This window comes from Carcharhinus amblyrhynchos, chromosome 13 (genome assembly GCF_965287045.1).
Source record: "Carcharhinus amblyrhynchos chromosome 13, sCarAmb.v2.hapA, whole genome shotgun sequence".
Lineage (NCBI taxonomy): Eukaryota > Metazoa > Chordata > Chondrichthyes > Carcharhiniformes > Carcharhinidae > Carcharhinus > Carcharhinus amblyrhynchos.
This window is the reverse complement of record NC_137336.1, coordinates 29,168,606-29,180,628: the sequence shown is the minus strand read 5'-3', so window position 1 is coordinate 29,180,628 and position 12,023 is coordinate 29,168,606. Positions and strand designations below refer to the sequence as shown.

Below are 12,023 nucleotides of genomic sequence, written 5' to 3'. Positions count from 1 at the left end.
CACTAAAATAATTAACTGCTATTAGAGGCTGGGATGTCTGAGTATATAAAAGGTGCTGTAAAATGCAAGTATTTTTCTACCCAAGTAAAATGGATTTACACTCAGAACAATTGATTCTATATGCAGAAATGAAAAAGAAGAAGCATTATGAGCCACTTTTATTGGTACTTTAAGCCTAGTAAGATCAGAATAAAATGCTTGATGGCAACATAATAGTTATCACTAGAACTTCTCACATGTTTGGTGATTTAATGAAGGAAGCCATAAAATTAAAGATAATATTCATTTATTTGACTTTCTTGACATTTTTGTAACCCAGCCTACAAAAGACAAGTTTTGTACACTTCAAAAGCATGAGTACTTTTTGTTCACGTATAACAAGTTGGATTTAATAAAAGTTTAACATTTCAACAGAAACTTATCTCATTACTGCATTACACAGTTTCCAGAAATTCACAAGATGGATTCTACAGATTCTGTAGAATGGCTAAAAAATATTTTCAAATGAATTCGTAATTTTAACATTATAGAGAGAATAAAATAAATCAATTAAGCCACAATAATGGACTACCTTCAAAATAGACTGTAGACATTGTATACATTTTACAGGTCTCCTACAAAACCTTGTATCGTCCACGGTTGGTTGGCTGGTAGGAGTTTTGCTGCAACAAAAAAGCAAATGTTCAATAATTCAGTTAATAAGAACATAAGAAATAGGAGCAGGAGTAGGCCATCTAGCCCTTCGAGCCTGCCCCGCCATTCAATAAGATCATGGCTGATCTGTCGTGGCTCAGTTCCACATTCCCGCCCTCTCCCCATAACCCTCAAGTCCCCTCGCTTATCAAAAACCCATCAACCCGCGTCTTAAAAATATTTAGCGAGGCAGCCTCCACCACTTCAACGGGCAGAGAATTCCAGAGATTCACCACCCTTTGAGTGAAGAAGTTCCTCCTCGACTCCGTTCTAAACCGCCCCCCCCCCCATCTTGAGGCTGTGCCCCCTAGTCCTACTGTCCTTTCTGAGCAGGAAGAGTCTCTCCACCTCTATCCTATCCATCCCATTCATCATCTTATATGTCTCAATGAGATCTCCCCTCATTCTTCTAAACTCTAACGAGTACAAGCCTAGTTTATTCAGCCTTTCCTCATAGCTCAACCCCCTCAACTCTGGCATCAGCCTAGTAAACCTCCTCTGCACTCCCTCCAAGGCCAAAATATCCTTGCATAAGTGCGGCGACCAAAACTGCACACAGTACTCCAGCTGCGGCCTCACCAATGCCCTATACAGCTGCAGCAAGACCTCCCTACTTTTATATTCAATCCCCCTTGCTATGAAGGCCAGTATCCCATTAGCCTTCCTGACCACCTGCTGCACCTGCAGGCTGGGTTTTTGCGACTCATGCACAAGGGCCCCGAGGTCCCTCTGCACCATCGCCTGCTGCAGTTTTTTGCCACGTAGGTAATAGTCCTTCCTACCAAAGTGGACCACCTCGCACTTGCCAACATTAAATTCCATTTGCCAGTTCCTGGCCCATTCACCCAGCCTACCTAGATCCTGACCACCAATCAAACACTGTTAATCATTACCTTTTCAAACACCTTATGCGTACACCCTACAGAACTACCCATCCTTGCCTGTTACAAACTTTTTTGAAACATAAATGTTTATGTTGCTAACAGACTAGCTTTTCCACCCCCTAAACCTGATCCCCATTTTAAAATGACAAATAGCTGGCTCTCAAAAGCAATGAGAGAAATAAAGGGAATTTCCTCCGCTGTCAGTAATATGCAGTTTCTCGTGTACACGTGCATTTGTTAGAAAACAAAATACAATTCTTGAACATTAGAAACAAAGGCCAGCCCACATCATAAGAAGCCTAAAATTTCTTGGTGTGAGGGGAGCTTCAAATTGGCCAATTCTGCTGGCAAAGAGAAATTGCCAGAATTGGGGTGAAACCAATTGTTCTCAATTAAAAATCTCAATCGGAAAGGTGCTGCCCTCTTTCCCAGAGCGAAGGACATGTGGGAGCGAGGGGCGTGTGGGGCAAATCATTGTCTGATTTAAGAATCAGCTTTCCATCATCATTCCTCCCATTAAAATTGACAAAAGTAAGACTTAAGTGTTTTTATAATCTATTACTTTTATAAGATATCTTCTAAATTATTAGACTACTTCGAATACTCATAAAATGGGTATACTTCCAGGAATTAATATTAAGGGGTCATAGAGGGGGATGGGAGGGGTGCTTGGCCAGGGGTAAATGTGAAGGGCCACGTAGCTAGCGAATGTATTTATGACCAAATATCTCTTCCTAATCCTAATATATGCATGGATATAGCTAGAAAGGACTTGGTTACATTTGATTTCTCTATTCACATCTATATCGTGGCCAAAAAAGGGACAATAACATTGAGAATGCTTTGGGTTCCCTGATGCTATTGCGAGGTCACTGGGGGTTTCACATCAGGAAAAAAAAACTGGGAAATCTTAGCTTAATGTAATATTACTTGAGATAATACTGATGTGGGTAATTAAAAATCAGTTGGCACATCTCCCAAACCTCTATGACAAACATAGCAAAATGAGGCTGGGGCAGTTGGATGTTTGACTGTAAAAAACCTTTTAGCAAGGTACTACAGGAAGCTATAAAATGATATTACAAAAACAATGAGACAATGGTGGGAACAAGGGAGCGAATTGGCCACAAAGTATTACTGATTTAAGTGTCAGCAAGGGTGGTAAACCCTTTTGTTCAAACAAACCAAGACCTCCAAATATATTTTCTATGGAAGCAAGCTCAGTACATTGGAACAGCAAAGGCCTTTGTGGTACAGGCTCATAGGAAATCAAAAGCTGCACCTGTTTGATAGAGATGTAAAAAATCCAATGGAATCTTAGGTTTCATTACAAGAGGCATAGAATGCAAAATCCACAGAGGAAATGATGAACCTACGATAAAATCTTTACCATGTCAGTTAGGACAGAGAAGCATCATGCACAGACCCAATAGGATGTTGGCTGATATGAAGAAATGGAAATACGAAGGAAGACTTGAAATATTGGGTGCTTTCATTAAAGGAAGAGAAGATAGGGCATTCTGATAGAAATGCTGACAACAATGTTTAAATTTATGAGAGTATGCGACAGGGTAGATGGAAGTGAACTATTAATAATAGTTGAGGGGCTAGAAACAAGAGGTCTTAGACGAAAGATTATAGCAAGAGATTTAGGACAGAGGGCAGGAGAAACCTCTTTACACAGATTTGAGAGGCTGTGGAATTCACTTTCAGGATTAGTAGTTGAGATGGCAAAATAAGCCAAGAGATAAGATTAAGTTGGACAGCTAGATGAAGGGAAAGGAGTTTAAAGGATATGACAAAGGATGGGCAAATGTGATTAGAAGTATGGAATTGTGTGTGTGTTGAGGATAAAGACTGACAGACTGATTCCACTGACAACTATTTCCATGTTGTGTATTTCTCTGTCCTTTTGATCACAAAATGCAGATTTTTTTCCCCTTACTAAGCAGTCCCACTTAATAAAAGTAAAACATGGCAATAATTCAGTCAATGTTTATTGTATAAGTAGTAAGGGTTTAGAAACAGATTATTAAACTCACTCAAAAGATCATTTTATTGCAAGTGATTTTTGTCAATACTGGGTGGAGGGGAAGGGTTTCAAAGAATTTTTCCATTAAGCTGCTTACCAGTCTAATAAGTTCTTCTTTAATAAGTCTTGTAATCTCAGCTTTAGCTTTCTGAACAGCCAGTTCACTGGCACCTGTTAAATGGTAGGAAAATATGTTACAAAGAATGAAAGCATATTAATACAGCAGTTTCTAAAATTCAGCAGCAAGCAAGTCAAAATTGAAGTACGCAGTTGACTTCTTAATTGTACATTATCATCTAATTTTAGAATGCAAATATAAAACATGTAAATAAAACATTAATGAAGCATCAAAAGGCTGTTGTGCTTTCCATCTATCCTGTCTCATATGCCACTCTTTAAACAACACAGCAATAACTGCAGTTTGTGAGCATGATGCCTAAAGCAGTGTTTCAGCAAGTCACACTTTAAACACATTCAATGCTTACTTTCTATAGCAAGGTAGATTTTCCGTTCGCCTTCTTTGGGCTCTTTCCCTGGAGGGAAGTACGTGCCTCTAATAGTGATAGCAGCTTCTGAATATTCACTAATCCTCTGCAGTGCTTCCTTGGAGGTTACTTTCCACCTGGCCGTCTATAAAGTGTTAATCGCAAAGAAATGAAGGCATGGCAGATACTTCAACCCCGGTGCATGCTTATATTACACAAAGGTCCTTCAATTCTACTATACCTGGACTTCAGATCAATAAAGCCTTTGGTATCTTTTTAGCATTCCTACATGGACACATTTCAAATCATTTATTAAAGCATCAAGCATTTATCTTTCTAATTTTCTTTTGTCCTTAACCAGCAATTTTATTCCCATTTTTCACACAACTTGAATTTATATAGTGTCTATAATAAATTTCCCAAGGTTTGCCAGCTTTATTTAGCAGTTTGACACCAAGGCACACAAGGAGATATGAGGCAATATCGTATAAATACGATATTACCAGTTATCTTTATAGTCACAGACCAAAAGTAAATTATTTCACATTAATCATAGCAGAGCACAAAACTAAGTCGATTGACAGTATCCCAAGCCTCGTTCAAATCTCTTAGATCTATTAGAGAAAGAGCGATCCCATTCAGTTAGTCAGCAATGGTGGAAGAACAATATACCAACTGGTGAAATAACTCAGCTGGCTTGGAATGCACCAGCTACATTCCTGATTGCATCTTGAGGGAGCAAATGGTTGTAAGTGGGTGAAACGATAGGGATTTAGAAACACTGAAATTTTTCTTGTGGGAATGGGTTTAAAAGGGGGAGTCCTTGAACACTTTAATAGTTGTAGATGTGCAGTGGCAAAAGGAGAACCAAAGATAAGGAATGGGGCATATAAGACTATAGTTGTTAAGGGCACTCATGAATAAAAGCATTTGGATATCGCCATGTTGGTGATTGAGGCCAAGAGGTCTCAGGAAATGCCAAGGGCAAGGTGGTCGTGCATAAAGTCTTGAATCTTTATATGGAGGGTGTGCGTTGTATTATTGGTTAACTGTCATCTAATTAAAACAACAGTGTTTTTGCTTTGGTTTTGAGTGACTAGGTGAAGAAGCAGAGAACTGTCGTAGATAGATGGATGATACCAAAGTATTAAATCTCAAGTTGTTCAGGAGTCCAGTTAATTTACAACTTTGAAGTCCTCCCAGAAGACACCCTCTCACCTGTGGGAAATCATTGATCTCGAGCTCTTCCTCATATCTTTTGAATGATTCTGTTTGTGCATTTTCTGGTTTCTCATCATCTTGCTTCTCTGCCGGCACATAGTTGAGTTTGGCATTGATCTTTTCCGCTTTCTGCTCTGCAATTGTTTTAGCAGACACAGTTGGAGCTTGGAGAGTGCGGCCTCTCATGATAGCATTTGTAGCCTGCTGCATAACATCCTGAATTTAAGGGAATAAAATAAATGTAATTAACAGTAAAAAAGAAAATGCAGCATATTACTGGGAATGCTGCACATAGAATGACACAACCTATTGGAAGAATGGCAGGACAAATTCACACACCATGATCATCCACATTTCAAGCTTTCAACTATGCCACTGTGAAGAAATGTTAAGTAAAACTGTCCCCTGACGCAGGGAATGAGAAGGAAACAGATAGGAGAGTTACTCTGAGCCAGTCTTCAACTCTGCTTAATATTGTTTAGAAACAATAATTCAGTCTTGAAGATCTTCTCAATCTTTTATGCTCTTAGCCAGAAATGGTTGGTAACTCGAGTGTCAGAAAACAAAGCAGTAACTTAAGATTTACTGAAAAATAAATAAACAAACAGTGGATTACATGACCCCACATTATTTGGTGGCTTACTTTTCTTGAAAGATGGCTGTTGATTCTCTGACACACAAGTCTCTCAGTGACGATCAAATGTTACTGCCTACTTTTTCTTAAAAAGCAGTCTCACAACATTAGGTTAAAGTCCAACAGGTTTCTTTGGTAGCATGAGCTTTCGGAGCACTGCTCCTTCATCAGGTCAGCAGCGCTCTGAAAGCTCATGCTCCCAAATAAACCTGTTGAACTTTAACCTGGTGTTGAGAATTCTTACTGTGCCCACCCCAGTCCAATGCTGGCATCTCCACATCATATTTTTCCTTATACAACTGGCATGGTAATCATAGGACAAGAAATGAATAGAAAATAGAGATGTGTCCTGAAAGCAGACATTCCCATTAATAGTGTGGACTGACATTGCTGTGCCACAATACAAAACAGAATATCTAATCATTCAACAGAACATGGAACACACAAACACGTCTGGGTAGATTTTCATTTTCACATCTTTGCAGTAAACTAGTAGTGTGAATCATATGCTTATTATACGAGCTGCCACATTTATATCCATTAAAGTCAAAGGAATGAAAATCAGCTGGGTTTTATAAAAGATGGACAATCATCTCTGTCAGATTACTGCTCAGACGGTGAAAATAACAATTCAACCATTCAATCCCATTAAGATTATACTAGTAACACAGAATTTTATTATGGACAACCTGCTTTCATTTGTCGCCAAGAGATTTGATATCCACTGGAGTACGTCTTTATTGACAACCTCTGGTATTTCTCTCAGTCTTCACATTTTAATTGGCAGCCTATTCAATTTTGAGACTGTTATAGCAGAGACCAATTACGTCCCATGGTGCATTCTCTACCTAGAATCTCTGAATAATGATTCTAAGCAGAAACCAAAGTAGATCTCCCTCTGCCTAGATGAGGAGCATTGCAAAAAGTACCTTTATGAAACTGTGTATGAAGGTCTGCTAGCGATCGCTTATGCTAATTGATTTAAGATACTGACCTCTGGTTCATAGCTTGCAACTAAGTGAAGTTAAATAAAACTACATTGGAAATTATTTTACGCAGCTAATCTTATCCATTATGAGTTTCACTCCATTCTGACACTCTTCACATTTTTCACACTCACATTCTTGATTTTATCTGATGTTCCAAAAATATTAAATTAGCTGCGGATCCACATAAAACAGCTTGGATCTATGAAGAACATTTTTTTTAAACAATCATTTGTTTGCATAACTTGATTTTGTACCAAATTTCAAATTTTGTGCTCTGACGAAGGGTCATCCAGACTCAAAACATTGGCTCTATTCTCTCTCCCCAGAAGCTGTCAGGCCTGCTGAGATTTTCCAGCATTTTCTGTTTTTGCTTCAGATTCCAGCATTCACAGTATTTTGCTTTAATTCAAATTTCAATTTTATTGCAAATGCAGTAAGATATTACAAATTAACTAATATTGCCTATGAAAAATCTGCTCAACTCTGAGGTTATCATAAAGTATACCAAGGGTGTAATAGCTATTCACTGATGTTATTTCTAGAGAGGGCAATGTGAAGTTTTTCTTCACTGATACATAATCTCCAAAATAAATGCAGAACTGTCTTCAAAAGCTAGTTGCTAATCTGTTTGTGTACATTTTTATTATAATGCCAGTGTGATTTTCTTTTATTGGTTAAAAAAAAATCACATTTGAAGGTAAAACTAACTAAATAACATGAAAAACATTCTTAGTTACGTGGTCATACTTCCAAAAATAGCAATTTACTTAAGAAATTAAATGACCAATTTGCCAAATTACAAAATGAAGTGGCAAATGTGCTGCAACACAGATTAACTGGATAAAGGGAACAGGTCACAGGAATTCAAAACCCCTACAAGAAAGTGCCGTCTAGGCCATTGCCCATCTCCATCACTCACAAGTTACTGCACAACTCTAACTGGCTAGAGAGAAAAAAAATGTTTCCAAACTTGAAGAAAACATTGCTGTCTATATTTTCAATCTAAATTTATGTGAAATGTTACTCCCAACACAAGTTGAAAAAAATAGTTAACTACATTCAATTATTGATGATTCAATAATTATTGATCAATATAAAAATATAGAACTAACCAACTTAATAAACTGCATTGTCAAAGAGCAATTTTAGTGACCAAGTCCTATTCTCTCTGTAGAAGTTCTGGCTACGTTCAGATAGGTTGGTCAGGTGCAAGACACAACACAACTTGGGCAAAACCTGTGGGGTTAGATTCTATGTGGTGTTGTAGGAAATGTTTGATGAGTCAAGATTCCCTGTCTTGAAAACAGTTCTGTCAATGCTTCTCTTTTCTCAACTGGCAAACGGAATTCAAAATATTTCTATCGCTGGGTGTAGTTTTTCCTCTTTACTTGCATAATAATTTCCCATTCTAATTTATTTTAGATAAAATAACCGTATGTATATTAGTAAACTCAAAGTTTGCTGAATCAAAGTAGCTTCAAACTAGTTAACATTCCAATGGTTCACATTAGACATCTATTACCTGAGCTTCTGCACCAAGATTTTTCTGAGCATTGATCTTCAGTGCCAACCTCTTAGCAATCTCCAGTTTCTCTGCATTACCAGCAGATGGCACTGGAACATTGGCAGCTCCTGGCATTGCCATGTCCTTTACACGCTTCTTGGAATTGAACATGCTCTCGATCTGTTCATCAATCTGAAGAAAACCAAATGTTACAGCATAATAAAATGATATCAGAAGTAATTTAGATGTATTCACTAATATAAACAGTCAGCAATGACAAAATTCAAATATGATACAGGTAGCATAACACAAATGTGCATGACAGCCTTTACCCCCAAATTCCAAAACCGTAGGCTTAGTTCACTTTGCAATACTTACATCGACTGCAGTGTCCTCATCATCAGAATCCTGTAGACCCAGCGCAGCTTTCTGTAGTTTCTTTCTTTCATTTGCTAGAACTTGTTCTGTTTCATCAAACTTAAAGCCTTTCCCAGAGAAGCCACTAGACTTCTTAATAGTTTTTCCTTCCTTAACAATGCAAAGAAAATAACAGAAATTAACGGGGTTGTGCCTTATTATTCTAAAATTAGGTTAATTTCAAATTAGTTTAATTTCATGCTGAATATTAATATTCAAAATACTTGCATTTTGTATAAAAGGCAAAAAGGACAATCCTTGAACCCAATCATACAACGTAGTAACAATTACTACTTACTGCCTTTTGTTGTTCTTTGAAATCATCCCACAATTTTTCCAGCTCGAGTGGAACAGCATTTCCTGATAATTCTAAGGCCTTAATTATATCTCCTGCATAGCGGGCTTGATCTTCAGTAATGAACGTATAGGCATAACCCTACAAAACAGCAGACAGCTACTGACAAATAGAAACTGCATTTAATCAAACCTAAGAGAGCATTTCATCAGTGATCCAAGATAAATTTCTGTGCATTACTCACTTTGTTACCAGCTCTTCCAGTACGTCCCACTCGATGTACATAATCTTCATAGTGATTGGGACAACTGTAGTTGATAACAAGAATCAGCTGTTTCACGTCCAGTCCTCGTGCTGCTACTGATGTTGCCACAAGCAATCGGCACACTCCTGTCTTAAAATCATTGATTATACTGTCGCGGTCATACTGGTCAATACCTGAAACAAAATTATTTACATTTTCTGCATTGTGTTAAAGATAACAACATAAGGAGTTGGTCACAAATTCAAGTCCCTGAAAACCTGGAAAACGAGGATGCTTCTTGATGAATGAACATGTCACGGTGTTTTGGTAAACCAACCATAGAACAAATGAGACAGCTGTTTATTCAAATATGGCAGAAGACTATTACAGGCTGCACTTTGTAAAAATGTTCTCAGTACTTTTCCTTTATGATATCAGCACATCCCACGATACCTTAATTAGCTGGATTTGTATGTCAACTTTTGGAACTTCAACTTAATTCCAAGAGACATTAATTTCTTTTAATATCCATATTCTTTTTGCAATATTTATCCAATATGCGAGATTTTATGCATTACCCAGTTTCCAAACTCAAAGAATGTTCTGTGACATATGCCTCTCCCAAATAAGGCTCAAAGTTACCTACTGATACTTATACAGCCACACCTTGAGACTCTTGAGAGTCAGCACCTTCACAAGGAGATGAAAGTAAATTGTGGAAAAATATGAACACTGGGGATTAAGTGGTAATTGAAAGTATTCTCCACTATACCTCCATGTAATGACATGCAGGGGTAGGCTGCCCTCATCAGGTCCTTCAATAAACCATCGGCATGCTCTTGCTTGTCCACAAACACAATAACAGAGCCGTTTTCTTGGTAATGACCCAAGAGTTCCAACAACTTCAAAAACTTGTTCTCCTCCTCTATGACAATCTGTGAGGATAAAAACAAAAATAATGTGGAATTATAATTTTAGTTATTTTCATTATGTACGTTCTTAGATTACTAATAGGGGTCAAGTACAGTTTGGGTCCTATTCTCCCAGGATCCTCTTATCCACAAGGTTATTAAAACAAGCCCTTCAAGTAGTCTTAAATCACAACTACTTAATCTAGGGTTGTACTTTCCCAAACCCCATTATTTCGGTTGGGCCACATGACCTCACCTGCCCCAACTCCCTTATATCCACCCCATAAAAACAAATCCTCTAACCATGCATTTCCAGCCCTCTTTACTCAAAAGCATCTCTCAATTCTCCAATAATCAACGGTTTCCCTTGCTTTCAACTCATAGATCTCAAGACCTACATCAGTGTTCCCAGTTCTGCGATACTCCTGGAATTTCAGGACCCATTTCAGTACAGGGATATAACCCAATTCCGTCAGATACTGGATCTCTTTCCTAAACCCCATGGCTAACTCTAATCAAAAAGTAAAGTTAAAGTTAATTTACTAGTCACAAATAAGGCTTATATTAACACTACAATGGAGTTACTGTGAAATTCCCCTAGTTGCCACACTCTGGCACCTGTTTGGGTACACTGAGGGAGAATTTAGCATGGCCAATGCACCTAACCAGCACGTCTTTCAGACTGTGGGAAGAAACCGGAGCACGCGGAAGAAACCCATGCAGACACAGGGAGAACGTGCAGACTCTGCACAGATAGTGACCCAAGTGGCCCTGATAAGTCATTGAAGTTTTATTAAACCTTCAACTGCCCACAAATAATGCCATGGGTGGCTTCCCAGCATAATAAATCTCTTGCATATGAAGCACATTTCTTGCCTATATACACGTTCCATGTCACAATTTTTAACTTACATTTTACAATGGCAAATAGAAAGTCTCCCATCAAAGTGGTACTGGTTCAGCTCAACCAGCTAGCTCTATGTCTCTGTGTAGTGAACAATCAACTCTATCCTGAAATCATTTTCCTGGATGAGTGCAGCTCCAACAACACTCAAAAAAAACTTGACATCATCTAGGACAGAATAGTGCTTTTGATGGAACCCCATCCACCACCTCAAACATTCGCTGCCTCCACCTGTAGGGCACAATAGCAGCAACCTGTGCCATATTCAAGATGCACTGCAGCAACTCACCAAGATTCCTTCAACAGCAACTTCCAAATTCACAACCTCTACACCCCAGAAGGATAATACCAGCAGATTCATGGAGCGACCACCACTGGGGTGGCATAGTGGTTAGCACTGCTGCTTCACAGCGCCAGGGACCTGGGTTCGATTCCCAGTTTGGGTCACTGTCTGTGCGGAATCTCCACGTTCTCCTTGTACCTGCGTGGATTTCCTCCCAAATTCTGAAAGACGTGCTTGGGTGCATTGACCTGAACAGGCACTGGAACATCGCGATTAGGGGATTTTCACAGTAACTTCATTGCAATGTTAATGTAAGCCTTACTTGTGACTAATAAATAAACTTTACACTTTACTTTGCAAATTCCCTTACAAGCCACATACTACATACTTTCACCATACCTAGGTCAATCCTGGAGCTCCCTAACAACACCACTGGCATACCTGCACCCAGACAGATTGTAATGGTTCTAAAAGATGGCTCACTATCACCTTCTCATAAGCACTTTGGGATGGACAATACTCACATC

At 38.6% G+C, this 12,023-nt stretch overlaps 1 protein-coding gene across 2 annotated transcripts in view; it reads right to left on the bottom strand.

The window, feature by feature from the left end:
- Window positions 1-269: 269 nt before the first annotated feature.
- Window positions 270-12,023, bottom strand: part of ddx46 (DEAD (Asp-Glu-Ala-Asp) box polypeptide 46) — a 54,035-nt gene continuing 42,281 nt past the window's right edge. For both annotated transcript variants that reach the window (XM_080201445.1, XM_080201446.1), the window contains 9 exons: window positions 10,171-10,333; window positions 9,399-9,592; window positions 9,158-9,295; window positions 8,821-8,970; window positions 8,461-8,634; window positions 5,313-5,531; window positions 4,095-4,239; window positions 3,707-3,780; window positions 270-662 (listed from right to left, as the gene is read on the bottom strand). In XM_080201445.1, the coding sequence (XP_080057571.1) occupies window positions 615-662; window positions 3,707-3,780; window positions 4,095-4,239; window positions 5,313-5,531; window positions 8,461-8,634; window positions 8,821-8,970; window positions 9,158-9,295; window positions 9,399-9,592; window positions 10,171-10,333 (1,305 nt within the window). In that variant the 3' untranslated portion in view covers window positions 270-614. The remainder of the gene's footprint in view (window positions 663-3,706; window positions 3,781-4,094; window positions 4,240-5,312; window positions 5,532-8,460; window positions 8,635-8,820; window positions 8,971-9,157; window positions 9,296-9,398; window positions 9,593-10,170; window positions 10,334-12,023) is intronic.